The 18,992-nt window shown below is 35.6% G+C and overlaps 1 protein-coding gene across 1 annotated transcript in view; it reads left to right on the top strand.

Moving 5' to 3' along the window:
• The window catches only part of SLCO1B3 (solute carrier organic anion transporter family member 1B3), a 69,440-nt gene extending 50,690 nt beyond the window's left edge, over positions 1 to 18,750 (top strand). Inside the window, exons 11-15 of the mRNA XM_057702595.1 lie at positions 1,578 to 1,743; positions 3,934 to 4,118; positions 9,379 to 9,443; positions 13,412 to 13,529; positions 14,587 to 18,750. Of these exons, the coding sequence (XP_057558578.1) occupies positions 1,578 to 1,743; positions 3,934 to 4,118; positions 9,379 to 9,443; positions 13,412 to 13,529; positions 14,587 to 14,782 (730 nt within the window). The 3' untranslated portion in view covers positions 14,783 to 18,750. The remainder of the gene's footprint in view (positions 1 to 1,577; positions 1,744 to 3,933; positions 4,119 to 9,378; positions 9,444 to 13,411; positions 13,530 to 14,586) is intronic.
• The last annotated feature ends 242 nt before the right edge of the window (positions 18,751 to 18,992 follow it).

Genomic DNA, 18,992 nt, shown 5'->3' with positions numbered 1-18,992 from the left:
ATACACATGTATCTATTCTTTTTCAAATTCTTTTCCCATTTGGGTTGTTACAGAATATTGAGCAGAGTTCCCTGTGCTTGTATAGTGATATTTTCTAAGGCTAAAGATACCTCATGATAGAATCAGTCTGATGGCTAAGGATATATGTGCCTGTGTATTCTCATGCATTAAATTTTTCTTACTATTAATCTCTAGTAGCGTATATTCCAATAAATAGAACCCACCTTAATGGAAAAAACTTTGGGACCCTCAATACTTTTCAAGAGAGGAAAGGATTCTGAGAGGAGAAAGTTTGAGAACAACTAAATTAATTTTCTTTCAAAGAACATTTCTATGAGTATTTATATCTTACAAGTCACATTGCTATGAAGTGGCTGATCTAATGTGAACACAGGACTCTCTAATTGCAATGTCTGGACTGAGTCATTAATCATTATGTTAAATCACTCCCCATCCGTCTTATGTCCCCAAGCAAGATTAGGTATTAGATGCTTTGAGTAAAATTATTGATTACAGAATTTCTGAACCTACCTTTTTCTTCCTTCATGAAAATTACTTTCTCATTAAAATGTAATTTATCGTGATTTTTACCAAAAGTGAAAGAATAATTTTTAAAAATCTATAAGCAGAAAATTAATAATATGAGTAATCCATTTTTTAATTTCAGTCGTTATAAGATTATATTTTATAAATACAAGCATATTTTACAGTAAATCATTATAAACTTTCTTGTAGTTTATAAAGCATATGAAGTTTTTCTAGTCTTTCTTAACTGATTCTGTTGTTCTTGATTTTTAAAAATTGATCCTTTAGGGATTCTGCTTTGTCCATGTTGAATTCTTTTCTTGTGTAGTTAAAATATATATTTTAAAATTCAAACTAGTTAAGTAATATTTACAGATTCATGGGGCTTTATAGTGAGCTGGGAAGAACCTTAGTCTAATGCCATTGCGGTACTGAAGAGAAAATGATCCTCAGAAAAATGAAGTGATTTTAAGGAGTAATTTTTTGATAGAATCACAAAGACCTGTTGTCTATGTCTTACCTGTCCTCTTTGGTTTCTTATTTATGTTTTATTAAGTCATAAATCACATCTGGGTAAAGATAAAGAGTGAAAAAGTTAATAAGCGCTAAAAATAAAATTTGCCATTTTGGAAAGGCAAAAATTTCTCTATGTAATTTAAAGACAAACCCTTTCCCTTATTTCTCCTCTCTTCTTTCTCTCTCCTCCTTTTCTTTTTCTTTCCCTTCCCTTTTCTTTTTTTTCTCTTCCTCTCCCTCCACCTCTCCCTTCTTCTTCCTCCTCCTCCTCCTCCTCTTCCTCCTCCTCTTCCTCCTCCTCCTCCTTCTTCTTCTTCTTCTTCTTCTTCTTCTTCTTCTTCTTCTTCTTCTTCTTCTTCTTCTTCTTCTTCTTCTTCTTCTCCTTCTCCTTCTCCTTCTCCTTCTCCTTCTCCTTCTCCTTCTCCTTCTCCTTCTCCTTCTCCTTCTCCTTCTCCTTCTCCTTCTCCTTCTTCTTCTTCTTCTTCTTCTTCTCCCTGTCTTTCTCTTTCTGATATGTGTCTATCATATATTTCCAGAAATCATCCAGTGGCATCTCATATAAATGTACCACTTTCTTATTGCAACTCAGACTGCAATTGTGATCAAAGTCAATGGGAACCACTCTGTGGGGACAATGGAATAACTTACATATCACCTTGTTTAGCAGGATGCACGTCTTCAAGTGGCAGTAAAAAATCTATTGTGAGTATTAGTTTTTACTTTCTTCTCCTTAATCAAAATCGGAGATTTGAATTAACTTACTAAAACTTTGATAATTACTTATCAAATCTTTCTACAACTAAGGTCCCCAGTAAAAGATAGAAAAAGATTCCCATTATTGTCTGTCATTGTGATGGTTGTGATGTATAAACAAAGCCTTACATAAAATCCTGCTTGGGACACAAATAGGTTTTTCTGTTGCTTGAATTCTTATGAGATTACTCCCACCTTTTGCCCTTGAGTTTATTTGCCCTTTTGAAATTTAGAAACATTTATAATCTCTTAGAAGCACCTCATTTGAATAAAGGATATGATTTCCATTAGGTTGGAGGCACTTTACCCTTCAGATGCTAGGGGAAAGTCCTGAGCCAACCCCTTGTAAACCTAGGTGCCTTTCCAGGACAACCATCTATATGCAACCATGCATATAGATTCTGGAGAGTTTAGGCTCAATACCCTTTTGACTTTCCAAGAAATTAATCAAGGCTTCATGTTCACTTAACTGTCCAATTTTTGGCTTTCAATTTTGATTTTTTTTTCAAAGCTGGCACTTCTCATACCCAGGATAACTAATATTAATATTATTAATATTCTGCTTACCTTTTGCTAACATCTCCCATAGAAATGCATTGCCTTCTTCACTCAAAATCCCCTCTCATACAGATTATGAGGTCTCCCCAGTCCCCTAGGCAACTTCCAATAGCTGGGCATCAGACATGGTGCTCTCTATTCTGCTTCCAATCTGCTGAATATCTCACAAAGGTGGGGAGCCATTTCTTGGGCCCCTTTCCTATCACCAGTATGAGCAATATCATCAGCTATGATCATTGCTCTCTACCACATCTTCCTGTCTTTGATTTTCAAACGTATCCCATCATTTTCTTGCCCAGTCCTACTAATTGCATTAATGAAGGCCACTGAGAACTTTGAAGAACTTTAAAGAATCGAGATTCTTTGAAGCTGCACAAAATGGCCCCAAATTTTTACAAAAATGGCCCAAAGACTATACTTAAAAACCACACCTCGTATTCATGGCTATAGTGCCTTTCACTGAGAGTGGTCCATCTATGGTTCCACCTTGCCCATGAGTGAAGAGCTGGAAGAGACATGATGCTAGAATCCTAAAGAGAGCTCTGTCTACTATGAAGATATCATCTTCTTAATACTGGCAATGATTCATCATTTGGGGACCACAGGGGAATTCTTTTACCAAATTCTTAGTAATAAATCATCCCTTCTTAATCACTCAAAATAATGTTCTTTGTACCTAAGGTTGATTTTATTGGCCAATAGGCTTGTTGCATAAAGAACTGCTTTCTTCTTACTATTCTTAGTAAAAAAGTAAAGCTTGGGCATCAGATAAGTGTGAATTCAAATTCTTCCTCAACTCCTCCTTCAGTAATTGGTCTTTAGCTTTAATGGGTTCAAACTTCCCTTAAACCTTAGTTTAGCCTAGACTCAGAAAAAAATTTATTAAAGTCATCTAGCTACATAAACTCCCTGCTGAATTGTCTCTAAAATCATTTGTTCCTAAATTTTCTCCAGCTATGCTCTAACCTTTAGGGTATTCTGTTGTATTGAACCTCTCTGGTAATGGCATCATCTATCCTATAACCTGTCACTATGCTCTTAGATGTTGTGTTTGCTGGCCAAAGTAGAATTCTAGCATCCCTGCCTGCTCCCTTTTGCCCTGAACTCTGCCCCATTGCGGTGGGTGGCTCTAGTCCCAGGTTTGGCCCCTCCAAAACTACTATATTTTCTGAATTCCCTAGGCAATCCCTACCCTAACACTCTGTAGAGATTGTTAAGAGAGTAAGTAGGTGTGCTATAGAAAATAAAAGTGAGTGGTAGAGAAATATTTTTAAAATTTATATTACTAAGAAAATTATATACATAGTTTCAGACATTACTTTTTCCTATTCTTTCCTAATTTTTAATCTAGGGATGAATGAAAAGTTAATAGTAAATTACGTTTTCTTGTCTTAGAAAGGAATCCAGGAAGCTGTTTTGCCTTTCAACTCTTAAGCAGCTGTATTGTTACAATACTTTCTTTAAAAAATGTAAATATTTTAGCTTAAATGAGTGAGATGTCTTTAAATGTAATAGAATGTACTTATAGTCCAGTCATATTTTGCAAATATATTCAGTAATATTTCAAAAACTATTTTTTAGGTGTTTCATAACTGTAGTTGTATGGAAGTAAATGGTTTCCAGAGCAGAAATAACTCAGTGAAGTTGGGTGAATGCCCGAAAAAAGATCACTGTACAAGAAAATTTTACATTTATATAGTAGTGCAAATATTTATTTATTTTTCCTCTGCATTGGGAAGCACCTCAAATATCATGCTGGTTTTTAAGTGAGTATGACTTTTTTAAAGCATTTTTATGTATATTAAACTATAAACACACTGATAATGTAAATATTTTTCCATAATGTATTTGGAACCCAAGTTGATATTTTGTAACATTTAAATTTTCTGAGTGCATTTTCTTAGGATTACTGTGGTACTTCACTACCATAATTAATAATTTTGCCTTGGATTCTTCCACGACAAAATCTAGACTTCATACTGTCTCCTCTTAATAAGAATTTTAAGACAGAGACTGATTGATAACTGCCTCAATGTGAAAGAATCCCTGTTGTGATTCTAAAAGAGCTTCTCACTTTGAAATGCCTTATACCCTGTTGGGCCTGTCAGAGTGAATCACCTATTGATTTCATTGAAAAAAAAAAAAACACTTGGGAGCCAGACTACGTAATATAAACAGTCTATGATATTCCAAAGTTTGTAATCCTAGCTAAAAGAATGGTTTTGACCTAATTTCTCAAATACCTTCATAGAGAAAAGAAAAATACATGAGCAAAATTCTTTCCTTTCTTCATTGATTAGACAAATATTTAGACGATGCTTGGTGAAGAATACTCCATGGTGAATAAAACAGATAAAGTACCTGTTCTCCTAGAGTTTAGAGTATAACAGGAAAGACTGACGTAAGGCAAATAAGCTTAAAAATAAACACATAATTACAAATTGTTGTTAGTACTAGTAAGAAAAAAACAGTGCTATTAAAGGGAATAGAAAGGGAAAACAAATTTAGGATTGAGGTGAGGAGCTGAGAGGAAGGGGACTCAGAAAATACTTCTCAAAAAAAGTGACACAGTCTAAAGGTCTAGAGGGTATATTAAAGTTAGCAAGTGAAGAACTTTACAGGGAGAGGGGCTACATGCCAATGCCTCAAGGCAGGAAAGAGCTGATGTGTTTGAGGAGTGAACAGAAGCTGGCTGGTTGGAACATACTGAATGAGAGAGACGGACAAGGTAAGACTGGAGGGTTAGGAAGGGAGCGGGTAAAACAAGCCCTGTTACTGAAGTTAATCATTCAATCCCCTAAAACTGAAAGCATATAAAGACTTGCATGTAGGAATTAATATATACATGTGTAAATATGGTGACCTAGGTTAACATCTAGTTATACTTTGAAGACCTAAGTAGTTACTTAACAGGTTCATAATCAGCCAACAGCGTGACATAGAAGGGAACAAAAACAAATGTATTAACGTATGTTAAAATGAGTATAAACCTATAAAATGAGTCTTTGGTTGTTTAAATTCCACAATGACCCTAAATCTTGTCAAATTATGTATACTAATTTATTCCACAGATAAAGCTCCAGCTTAATATAAAATACTATTTACTCAAAAGGAGAAGCTTTCCATATTGGCCAAATTACAGAGTCATTAAATTACAGCAAGTTGTCTCAAGACTCCAAACTAGCTTGCATCTCAACAAGTCTTGGCTTCTTAACAAAATTTTTCATGAGGAGAAGGAGAATTTTAGAAATCACTGTTCCAACATTGATGCTACTTTATCTTATTAAGAAAGTGATTTAGATCAACACTACCATTTATTAAAAACATATGGATCATGATTTTTGCTTGAAGATTTAAAAAATAAAATCATCATTTCTTTAAAATTTCAAAAAATCCCCACATTTATTGGTTTCTTACCAACCTTTGATTTTATTGAAAGAACTTTTGTGAGGCAGACTGTAGAATGAAAATATAAGCTTCAGTTTATTAATGATTTTCCAATGCTTACATCATAAGGCTATTATTAAAAGTAGATTAAGAAGGAATGATAATTACACATTCAGTATATATGCATGGCGTGTCTCAGGAACAGTTCTAGGGGCCAAGGATGGAACTGAGAACAAAAGTGATCAGGGCCCTCCTTTCATTAGCTTTCAGTGGGTGTGAGAGATGGGAGAGTGGATGGGTGTAGGAGGAGAAACAATAAATAAATAAGCACGTAAATAAGTAAACAAGAAAGTTTTAAACATTAGGAAGAAAAATTAATCAGAGTAAGAACATAGAAAAGGTAATAAAATTTTAGTGTTTGGAAATACAGGTGAAGGGAATGAGGAAGGAATTCTTTGTACTATTCTTGCAAATTTTCTGCAAGAATAATTAATTTCAAAAACATTTTTTAAAACACTTTCTAAGAGATGGTAGTTTCAGACTTTTCCATCCTAAGAATTTGAAGACTCAACCAATCCTGTGAATCTTTAAAACTTGGACAGGAATTAAGACAACTCATCATAAGAGCCCCTTTCCTCTTACCAAAAGCCACCCTCTGTGCAAGAATAGTTAAATTGTGAAGAAATCCACATTTTATAGAATAACTGAGCTTAAGCTGTGATCTGGATGTGCATGAGAACCATCCTACTTCACTTCTACAAAGTGTGGTTAGTCTACCAAGTGCTTTTCTGGGGCTTTTATTCAATCACCTGTCTGAGCCCTTGAAAGGGATGGATCACCAAATTAGATCACACCCTGCCGTGAGCATCTGAACCTCTAGCTTCACCAGGTCAAGGGCCTGCCTCTCCAGTGTAATACAATTAGCTAATCACCATGTATCCAAAAAATTAAACATAAAAAAAGCCTAACAGAAAAGTCTTTATCACATTGCTCAGGCCCTCGGCAGAGCCCTCCGTCACTAACTTCTGGTGAGGAAAGAGGCGCACTTTATCTTCACTAACTAGGGTTTTGATCACCCTCTGTCTCTGTAAATTGCAATGGCAGGGTCTGTTTTAGGATCTCCATATCACTGTCACCATACCTTGGCTTGATGTGCTCCCAGGGTGGGAAAGGGGAGACCATAGATGAGAATGACCTGATGAGGAAAAAGGAAAAAAGAAAAGAAAAGAAAGGCTGGATAAACAGTACTAATTCAGATGCTGTACATTGGAAGTCATTTGATGAGTCCTGAATAAAGATTAAGGGTACAAATCATGCAGATCTGAACAGGTGAAAAGCAATCCAGGCAGGGCAGCAGCGAAGGTAAAAGTCCTGAGGTGGAACATACTTGGCATATACAAGGAGATCAGGAGGAGTGTGTGAAGAAGAAAGAGGTAAGAAGTACAATGGGACAGCAAGCATGGTCCAGATAACACAGACCCCGTGGACCACAGTAAAGACTTTGGAGTTTACTCTCATTGCATTCAGAAGCCAGCAGAGAGATTTGAGCATTAGAATTATACAACTATCTTATCCAATTAGAAGATCACTCTGGCTGTTGTGTGGAAAATATGTCTTTGGGAGGCAAGAACAGAATCAGGGAAAACAGAAGGCTGCAGTAGGAGGTGCTTTTTGTGGAGAATTCATCCTGAGAAAGGTCAGTCAAAATACAGAGCTGATCAATATCAGATGTGAGGTAGGATTCACACTGCAGTGACCAATATTATATGTGATAATGATGTGTGTGTGTGTGTGTACGTGTTGAGAGTGTGCATGTAAGTATGAGCATGGGGGGTGGCTGTGAGTGTGCGTGCATGTGAATGTAGCAGTGTGTGTGATTGTCATTGTGTATGTGTACATGTGTGTTGTGTGTCACTATATCACATAAATCTATCATTTCCACTGAGCTGTCTAAGATTTCAAGTTCCCTTTCAGGAAGATATTATCTCTATCTCCAAGTCCCCTCAATTCTCCTACACACGAGCCCTCTCCCTGCGTGAAAATACAAGTTGGTAACAAATATCTCAATTTTGTTTCTATTGCATCTGGCATGTAGGCCAAATGCATCCTTTAAAATATCAACAGCAATGAAAAGTGACACTTCAGGCACTTGTCACAGAGAATTCAACCAGGAACAAACTGCATTCTCTATCTTCCCAAAAGCCCTTTTAAGAAATCTGATATTTGAGAGGACAGCTAACTGGACTAGTTAACTGTCACGGCTGATTCCCTCATGACAGTTTCCTCAGGGAAGAAACCACCTCCTTGAGTAACATGACCTCATCTGCTTACTGGCATCTACTTACTACTTCACTGCCCTCAAGGATAGTGTTTTGTGTCCTCAGCTCAGCTAGTGGAAGTGTCCCTGTCTTTTGCAAAAGCAGAGAAAAAACTCTTTCCATTCATTTTCTTTCTTAATACATAACTCTGCTATGTTTAATTTTTATTACGCTATGTTTAATTTAATTTTTTTACCCTGTTTATTTTTATAAGCTTTCTTGGGTACTTTTGAGAATCTCACTCAAGGGTAGCTCTTCTACAAGGCTTAAGGGGCAATTATGTGTAAAGAAAATTGAGGTATAGAGTGCCAACTCATTACATTGGATCCTCACAACATACAAATAAGTCTACTTAGCAGATAAGGAAACCAAGGCTAAGAGTGGTTAAATGACTTATCTAAGGCATTTAGTTACTATGAAATATGATTTACCTCTTTATTATCAAGAACAAAGACTAGCATAGAATCTCCTAGGAGGCACTTGGCAAATGTTTGTTGAATGACTAAATTTATTTATCTCTGAACAAATACAGTCATTTAAACCAAGAAAAATAAATAAACCTTCATATCAGTTAATTCAATATTGCAGTAAAAACAGACCTTTTGAGCCTCAGTCGCCCTCCCCTACCTTGACACTGCAGCCAGGTAATTTATTTTGCTTGATATGTATTAGGTTATCACAGAGATGGTGATGCTCATTAAACATAGAAAAATGGAATTGTGGAAATAACTTTCTAAATGCAAAAGTGAGTTAATTTTTAAGAGAGGATACACATGTGTTTGCTACCTTTAAAATGACATTTAAATATATTAGACACTAGAATAAAAATATCATTTTTTTACCTTCCTGGTTATATTATATGGTTTATGAATCATATTAGTCAATTTTTCTGTTAATAGCAGTGACAGAAATAATGTAGTATAAAGAGTTCTGCTCAGACCGAGACCTACGTAAAAGTATTTGCTCTCTCAGATAGTCTGTGTCAACTAAATAGATCACACAAAATCCCTGTCTTCATAGATATCATGAAGTCTATTCCAACCACTATCTCGGGATTTCCTAAAGATCAAATGTGAAAATGTTTGTAAAACTGTCTTGAAATTATAACACATTCAATAAGTAAAGGAATAATAACTATTAATTTCATTTGGATGTTTGCCCTTTAAAACAGCTGAAAATATAACTTTAAATAATATCAGTTCTTCACTTGAGGGTTTTCATTTGATCATGAAGAACAGGAACACTGAGAAATGCTGTAATATTTAGCTCAGCTTGATATTTTAGAGATGTTTAATGTTGCTTTGCCTTTATCTTATTTCAGAAATGTTGAACCTGAACTGAAATCACTTGCCATGGGTTTCCATTCACTAACTATTCGAATGCTAGGTATGATAAATATGTAGATGATAAATTCCAGGTATAAATTTTAATATTGAAGCTCAAAGACTGAATATAATTGATTTCCAATTATAAGAAAGAGTTGTTAAAAAGGTATGAGTAAACATTTTAATTTTTGTGGTAAATGAAAAATAATGAGATAAAGAAGAACTAAATGACCTAAAAAAGAATTTGGTTGTCAATTCTATTTAGAATTGATTTGTAAGAACAAGGCATCATTGTATTTGTATTCTATTCTTTCTAAAACAAAGATAAGTGGTCTCTAGAGATTTTTCATTTAAGACTTAGGAATATTTCTTCCCATAGGCAGAGTGGAGAACCTTCCTTCTATGGTGAGGGGGGTAATGCCCAAAACAGCTCAGGAGGCCTGTGAGATTGTGCAAAACAATGGATGCTTTCACAGTCCCACAGACTAGTTCTCTAAGGCTGGGGCAGATAACCTTTATTAGAAGTTTAAAATGCAAAAGGGAATGGGGGTTACTGAACTCAGATTTGGCTACTCCCTATTCAAAAGCAAGTATTTGAGAGGCAAGTGTTGGTAGAAAGGAAAGTTGCTTTAGTCAGAAAAGCCAGCAATCTAGGGAGAAGGCAGACTCATGTCCCAAAACCATCTCTGAAGATTCTGCTCAGCCATGATAGTTTTTAAAGAGAAAAGGGGGAAATAATCTCAGTTAATTATTAAGGTGGGAGGTCAGATTGTCATTTTCCCACTGTGTGCAGACCTGCTGACCACTACTGATCTTTCTTTGTATGCTATCTTGTCCGTGTGATCTGCTTGCAAATTTGCTAAGGGGGCAGATGGGAGTAGATAGTCAATAATTTTTTTAACTACTTAATTCTTTGTTCCTACCTTTTTTATTCTGGGAAAAGAATCAACAAGTTAAGTAAGGCACTGTACACATTCAGTAGAGCACAAGTCAGGAGTTAGATTAAATGCTACTTAGTGATCTCATTTTTATAATTAAGGTTTAGGGGGAACAGGAATAGGCAAATAGGAAAGGGGCAAAAGAGCTGCTTACAAATCCTCACGTGTCAGATATCATTCCATTTCTATGGGATTAGGGATGAAGGTCCATCTTCTGTAACTTCTTTATGCTCACCTAGGGCACTGTATTCTTAAAGTGGAAGATGTCGACATGGATATGTAGTGTCTTCTTGCTGATAATTTTAGTTGCCCACTTACATATACAGGCAGAGTAAACTACAATTATTTTGATGCCCACAAAATATGAATTATTATGAGCAATAATGTTAATCCCATTATCTTGAGGCCAGTTCTTGGAATTGTGCTAGCCATAGATGGAGCAGCTCATGGCATGGCTACAGTCTGGTCATTATGCAGTTAGCTTTCTCCCTTTGGTGGCAGTTATGGTACCTGCAAAACAGCTCGATGTACATCAGACACTGAAAGGTTCTGTGACTCTATTGTCCTAATCATTAACTACTTGAGCTTGGTCTTTCATGACTCAGGGAGGCCTGGGAGTCTTCAGCTTTTCTACAAAGAAGAGATAGGGGACATGGAGGGGCCCTTGTACTTGGGGAGGCCCACAGGGTTCTGCTTAGTTTCATGGGAACTGAAACTCTAGAACTAAGCATCTTGGAATGGGGAGTGCTCTGAATGAAAGAAAGCTCAGGAAATTGTGAGGCTTTTTTTTTGTTGTTGTTGTTGTCAAATAGTAAGACTATAGAATCCGGAGGCTAAAGGCCTATTTCTAAATATTCAAATGAAGTGGTTAGTACAAGATTTAGGAAATCACCATTTTCCCCTTGTTGCCATTTACCATGTATACCACAAATATTCCTGTTGTTAGCTTAACAGCTTTTAACCTAACTCCCGTGCTGCTCTTTTGTAAGACCTGTTAACATTATATCCTTACTCCTGGGAAGTAGGGAAAGGACATGATTGCTCTAGCAATTGGGGTGAACAGCTGATCATGGCCTGGTGGCAGAAGGAAAAGGAAATGGAAGGGTGTCAATCCTTGAGACTCTTGCAAGCAAAAGAAAGAAGCATAACTGTGGCCAAATTACAGTGGAGAAATTGTCCAAGAAGTATACTTGGGGAGAAGGTCACAGATCCTCAAAGGTAAAAGAGAAAATATAAAAGGCATGGGAGAGAAGGAGAAGATGGAGGTACTGCAGGATGATAAGGGCTGTGAGTGAGCTATGAGTGCTAAGAGTTCTAAAGAGGATAGTTATTTCCAGCTGGCAGGAATAGTGCAAACTTTACAGAAGAGGATCATATAGTTGGAATCACACAGTAAGTAGTTTTTCAGATTGGCTTCTTTCACTTAGCTATGTCTATTAAAGTTTCTACCTTGTCTTTTTGTAGCTCTCTGTCCTATTCTGGCAGTTCCTCTAGATTCAATGGAGAAGCCTCATCCCTTGAATCTAAGCTATGGAAGTTAGCAGATGGAAAGAGAATTTGGGGAGCTGATGCTCCTTCTGATATGCTGAAATGATACTGAGAATAGAGGAAGTTCCTCTAAAGACAGAAAATAGAAAAAAAAAAAAAAAAAAGGATTTTGCTATCCTGATTGCTACATCTTATTTTGATACATCCAGTATACAGCCCAATGGAATCTAACTGCTTCTAGGGGAAAAATACATATGGAGGACAACAAGTCCAATCACAAACAACTGTCTGAATACAATGTAAATTGTGGAAGGTATACTAAACTGGAAAAGGTATTTGGAAAACAGGTTATCTGAAGTTTTAAAATTTCAATGATGTAAGACCAAATTTGTTACCTGAAACAGTTCATTAAGTTTGATCTAACCAGTGCCATTTTTATATAGGGAAAATAAATTGTTGGCATACATTTTTTCATTTTTCAAAGCATGGCTATGATTTGTGGAAACCTATGAATTGCTAATCCAGTTTCTCAGTACCAGTTTTCCTCAGATATCTTTGTCTCAGACACCAGCTCCTTGACATTCTAAGATTTCTCAGAAAATTGAGACTGATTAAAAGTAAATGAAATTGGCAAAATTGTAAACTGTGAATCACGATCATTTTTATATAACAATATAAAATTTGAAAATTAACGTATCCTCCAAATTTGATCAAATTACTAGTGCTTAGAACTAGGAGTCAATCTCAGAGTTTATTAAAATAGCAGTAAGAGCAGATGGACACTTCTGCTATAAAACAACATATGTGCTCCTGAAAAGCCTCAGATTCTGCAAAATCATATACTAGAAATAAAAACTGGGTTAGGTACAGACCACTGGAAACATAGGCATCATTATGATCAGAAAGTTCAGCACCACAGGCCCTTGGATAGCCCAGGCTGCTTCAGGCAGTATCAAAAATGAACACAATCAAGAGACAGAAAATGCATGATTGCGGGCTTTAATGACTCCAAGAAGGTGGGAGTGGAGCTCTGAGGCAAGAAACAAGCACAGCCTACCAGGAGCCTAGCACTCTGTGAAGCTGGGCCTGTGCTTCTCTGAGGAGGAAGTCCTGGTGTTGGCCTTCATCTTTTAATTTTCTTAAAAATTGAGTTGAAAATGTCCTGCCTTTGTAGCAATTGAGCTGTGAGCTTTTCCCTTTCCCTGTGAAGTTATAACTCTACTCCCACTATTCCAGCTGTCCTTGCCTAAGAGAAATTACGTATGAACCAACATAACTTCTATGTTTTACTGATAACATTTTCCTTTTTACCAATCAGGCTTAATTGGCATTATAAGAAGAACAATATACAGGCATACAATCTTCCTTCTTCCCTGTGTGTACTGGGATGGTGAGAGTGGATAAAAGATCTCTATACTATTGTATGCAATTTGAGATTTGGAAATTCCTAATGATCTTGACTCAAGTAGAGTTAGTCCAGATCAATGGAAGAGTCCTCCAAATTTTTTAACTTCTACATAATCCAAAATGTATCAATGTGGAATATCATTGTTTCCTTTAAAACACGTTCCTTGGATTGACATCTTCTCATCTCATGCTGCAGGAGGAATTCCAGCTCCTATCTATTTTGGAGCTCTGATTGACAGAGCTTGTATGAAGTGGTCTGTCAACAACTACGGGAAACAAGGGTCTTGCAGAATATACAATTCCACATTATATGGGTAAGTCGTCATAAACATATTTCATTAATTGATTTTTTCCTTTGACTATGTTAATTCCTAAAGAATCTGTCATTTTCAGTGTAATAATAATATTAGGAATTACAGCTACCATTTCATAAACTTTGTAAACAGCTCAAAGTTATAGAATTAATTCCTTTCACCTTTGGTTAAACCCAATAATTGTTTAAAGTGTCTTTAGCATAAAGCTTGTGAACGTTTACTTAACAATGTTATGAGGCGAGGGCTTCCTAACGTGCTGGGTCAGCGGTCATCAGTCTATCCTGCTCATTATAATCACCTGAGGAGCTTAAAAAACCATTCATTTCTTTTTTTTCTTTTTTTGGCTGTGTCGTGTGGCTCACGGAATTTCAGTTCCCTGACAGGGGATTGAACCTGCACCCTCAGCAGCGAAACCTCAGAGTCCTAACCACTGGACCGCCAGGAAATTCCCCCAAAATACTAATTTCTATGTCCCACCTTCAGCAATTTTGATTTAATTGGTCAGGGGTGTGGCCTGAGGAATGGGCACTTTTAAATCTCTTCAGGTGATTCTAATGTTCCACCAAAGTTGAGAATCACAGGAATAGACCATGTATGCTGGGTATTTTTATGTGGTTTTGTGAAAATTTTTCAGTAGACCACAGGGCAGGGCTTTGTGGATCATCAGCCTGTAAGGTAAACATTGGCTCCTGGTTCAATCAAAATGGATTCAATTTTATTATCTCACAGTCAGTTCATTTCCTTTATAATCCGTTCTCATTTCACATGAACTAGCGCATCTTTGAGAAAGTTAAACATTCCGAATATACCTTCCTTTATGGATAGCACTTGGGCAGATCAAAAACCATCCTTAGTTTCTGTGGGTTAGTATTCCTTTCAAAATAATCACAAACCTCTTATGTATGCTCTGATCAAAAGAATCACTGAAATTGCAACTTTAATATTTTTATGTAAGATTTCAAACATTTTTTTAAGGTCTTCTGCATACTGGAGAGCAACATTGTAAAGTGTTTTATACAATTCCAAGTGAAAATGGACTTTTTTTCTCTTTTCACAGAAATACTTTCTTTGGCTTGACTACAGCCTTAAAACTCCCAGCCCTTGTTTTATATGTTGTATTAGTTTCTGCTATGAAGAAAAAATATCAAGGAAAAGATATCAAGGCATCAGAAAATGAAACAAAAGCCATGAATGAAGCAAACTTAGAATCGTTAAGTAGTGATACCAAGGTGGACCGTGAAACACGTATTTAAGGGAAGAAAAAAAAATCTGCTGCTGTGTTTTCAACTAACATTGTATTAATTGAGTAGGATGTTGCCTTTGAGCAGTTCCTGGTCCTTTCACTGAAGATTTCCACATTCTATACTAATAATGGAACAATGAATCGCCTATGAATTTATGACAATGAAACAAACTATAAATGGGGAAAAGTGGGAGTACTCACTGTTAAGGTATGGCTGTGCATTTGTGGTTAAGATTAGAATATATGAGCCATACAAATTTAAAGTGAAAAGTATGGTTAATACGTAATAGAAGAAAGAGTATTTGCTCAGGTAATTGTAATGCAATAAAATCAGTGACTAGAAAATAGGTAGAGGTGAAAAAGGGAGAGAGAAATTAAGAGTCTAAATAAGGAGAAAAGCCTAATACATTTAAAACAAAACAAAACAGTTTGGACCACGTTACTCAAACCTAAAGTTTAGTCTGATGGAGGGCTTATGCTATCGTGACATCTGTCATTCATATATTGTCATATATTTCCCAGACCTTATTAATTTCTAATTTGAAATTGTGTTTGTCAACACCTGATATATCTTTTTACAACCTCTCATTAAAATACTGCCGAAGAAATAGAGCTAATCAAAAACTGCAAGCTGTGATCATCAGACAACATATTGCAGAATGTGTTAAGTTTCTTTCAGGCCCATGGAAATGAGTTAAGAAACACCGACATTAACTTGAGAAAGCAAAGCCCATTTAAAAGATGTGTCTTCATTTTGTTTGCTCTCTGGAAGAAGTGGAGTCTGCACCAAATCATGTACCAACTGTCTTGCAATTGCATGGCTTTTTGTGTGTTTGTTTATGTTTGGTGCACAGAGACATCTTTCACACCCCCACAAGTAGAACAAGAAGTGGAGTGAATGAGAACAAATATTTGAATAGTGCATTTGCTAGTGACGGCAGCTTTATTATAGTGAATGCCAGAAACTGTAGATTTTATTCTCAATAGGCTAAAAGAAAAAAATGGGGGGTCATCAGAATCACCTGTGAAACATTTTTTTAAGACACCACAGTCATACACCCACCCAAGATTCTGATTCAAATCACTTGTGATATAGCCTAGACATCTCCTTTAAAAAAAAAATCCACAAGTAGCCCTTGATAAGGAGATATAATAAAACAAGCCACATGATAGAAGACGTTTCTGAGAGTACCAAAGTACACAACAGGAATGCTTTTTAGAATCTGGGAATTACACTGGAATTATATATACTAACCTATTCGCAAACTGTAGACCTGAGAAAAGATTCATTAATCATAAAAGCAGAAATTTGGAAAAGTCACCCACAGGCTAGGGTACTGTGTGACAGGTCTGATGGGATCGTCTCACTAAAAAATAAAGAGAGAAAATTACAGAGCTGTTTTCTAAAACATTGCAAAGAAAATACAGGCAGTATCTTGAATATTTATTTCTTCAATAATTATTGAATGTCACAAATCTGACAGGTAAAATGAAATATAACAGTAAACAAAAACAAAGAAAGACACTACCTCGTGGAGCTTACACTTTAAAGGGGAAGAACTTTAAATTATAAAATGTTAAAATTATATAAATTAAAAGAATAAATTTATATTTATATGTGGTATATACAGTGAAAGAAAGGAACATTTACATATATATATACAGCAGATTATTTGATCTACTTCAGAACCCAGGAATCCAGAATAAATACTAATCTTTAATTCATTTTTTCTTTAATCTTAAATTCAATGGCATTTATTAAACATGAATACAGATCCTAGGGAAAAAATTCAATGGAGATAAGAGTATGATAAGAAAACTTTTCAAAGAAGCAAAATAATGCAAGTGTGTAGTTAAAATATACATTGGATAAAATTGAAAGAAGACAATGGCCCAAAATTGAAATCCATGATAAAGAAGATACATTTGAAAAAAGAACAAAATAATGCCATTTGCAGTGACATGGGTGGACCTAGACAGAGATTGTCATACTGAATGAAGTAAGTCAGACAGAGAAAGACAAACATCATATATCGCTTATACGTGGAATCTAAAATAATGGTACAAATGAACCTATTTACAAAACAGAAATAGAGTCACAGATGTAGAAAACAGACTTATGGTTACCAAGGGGAAGGAGGGGAGGATAAATTGGGAGACTGGGATTGACATATACAAACTACTACATATAAAATAAGCAATAAGAACTTACTGTATAGCACAGGGAACTCTACTCAATACTTTGTAATGACTTACATGGGAATAGAATCTAAAAAAGAGTGGATATTTTTTTAAAAATCTGTGAAAATGTAGAAGAAAAATATAAAGGAGCAATTCGTAAAAGAAAGGTAGGCGATTTAGAGGACAAACTAAAAAAGCAACCTAAGAAATCTTTTTTTTGAGGAAGAAATCAGAGTTGGAAAAGAAGCATTAATCAGAGATTTAGTGGAAGAATGCCTTCCTGCTCTGAAGAAAGACTTGAGTATCCAGACTGAGGTCTCCACGTCTTCGCACTCCTTTCCATTTTCATGCAATGGAGTCTTTTCTCATGATGTTTCCCTCTCCTGAAATGTTCTTTTTTTCCATGAAACTGCTTCTCAGCATTCAGATGTAAGCTCGGTCACCATTCCCTCAATGTCTCTGACGTCTTCATCAGTAACAAAATCTTCCAATATATTTGTAGCAATACAGCACTTACCAAAATGGTAATTTTACATTTATTTATTATGGTTTTTTGATAATTGTCTGTCTCCCCTGCTAGTCATAAGCTCTAGGAAGGTAGGAAGTGAACTCATTTTACCTGTTTGTTTTATTCCCTGGATCTAGCTTTGTGACTGACAAATAGGTGGTTATTAATTATTTTTGAAAGAACGAATGAGTGAATGAATATATGAACTCCAAAAATGTCAATCACATGAAATATGAATGTTATAAGAACTAAAAACAACATGCAAAAATAAAAATAGCTGCATTAAGTAATTGGATAGGGACTGATGGTTTCTGATGTTTGAAGATTTTCTTTAATATCTTTAAATGAAAAAATATATTTTAAAATGTCAAAAAAGAGTTTTTTGAGTGCCATCTACATGCTAAGCACAAGAGATAAAAACATTTATGAAATAGAATCTTGGCCCTTTAGGAGCCCACAATGAGGTGAGAATAGGCATATAAATGTATGATAATATACACTGTAATCAATAATAGAATAAAAAACGTCCATGTGTCTCATTCATAAAGATCAGGCTAGACTCTGTTTCAGTTTCAGCATATATATTTTTGGAGATTTTTACAACCCTCCCGCAAAAAACAGTGTTGAGAATTTATCACAACCAATCTGGCAGTGGCCATTGTCACTTTCCTCTTGTGTGCCTTCCACCCTTCCTAAATAAACTTGCTCACCACCTGGAAACAAGAACCAACCTGATGAGAAGATGAGTAGACAAGCAGTGTGATTTCAGCAACACCAACTCCAAATCTGACTGTCAATTTTATAAGACCAAAAGGTTTTGTAAAGGGAGTGTCCTTAGAAGCAGATGAAAAGTAGAAATTTAAGTTACCACTAAAAACAAACAAACAAAAAACCCAAAAAACAACCCACAGACACATCTCTCTCAACCAATCTCCATTGTTAAACTTGAGGCTGTTTCAAGTTCTATCCTTAGAAGCTTATACCTTTGAATTAAAACTCTGTTTAAATATATTTATCGAGCACTTCACAGTAGGAGTGAGATTCCAATCCTTTTAAAGGAATACATTTTTGAAAGGAGTGGAAATGGAAAACAATGAAGATGTTCAGAAAGCAAGAGCAAAGGTAACAGAAAAGTGAGATGATTGGCACCAAATATCTTTTGTCTATTCCCCATTCTGTTTAAGACCGATCTTACCAATAATGATTCTATACAATTTAAACCCTCTGTAAAAATGTTCCTTTGAGTCACATTCATTTTTAAAATGTCTTCATTTGTTTAATAATTCTAATAATATGTCTATAATCTGTTTTATATATGTTTGGTTCTGATGATTGCTTTGCCTATTCAGAGTGTGCTTTTTATTACCTTCTTATGTCTTATAATTCTTTGTTGAAGACCATAAATGTAGTATAGGACAGCTGAGGTAAATATTTTCCATACTTGGAGATGAGCACATCTTTCCCTTCTACTAGATCTGTAGCATGGGGTTTGTATTAGGAGTGGGGCTGGGTTTGAAATTTGTCATTGCTA

Source organism: Hippopotamus amphibius, chromosome 12 (genome assembly GCF_030028045.1).
Source record: "Hippopotamus amphibius kiboko isolate mHipAmp2 chromosome 12, mHipAmp2.hap2, whole genome shotgun sequence".
Classification (NCBI taxonomy): Eukaryota; Metazoa; Chordata; class Mammalia; order Artiodactyla; family Hippopotamidae; genus Hippopotamus; species Hippopotamus amphibius.
The sequence above is the reverse complement of the archived record's forward strand: the minus strand, read 5'-3'. Positions and strand labels throughout refer to the sequence as shown.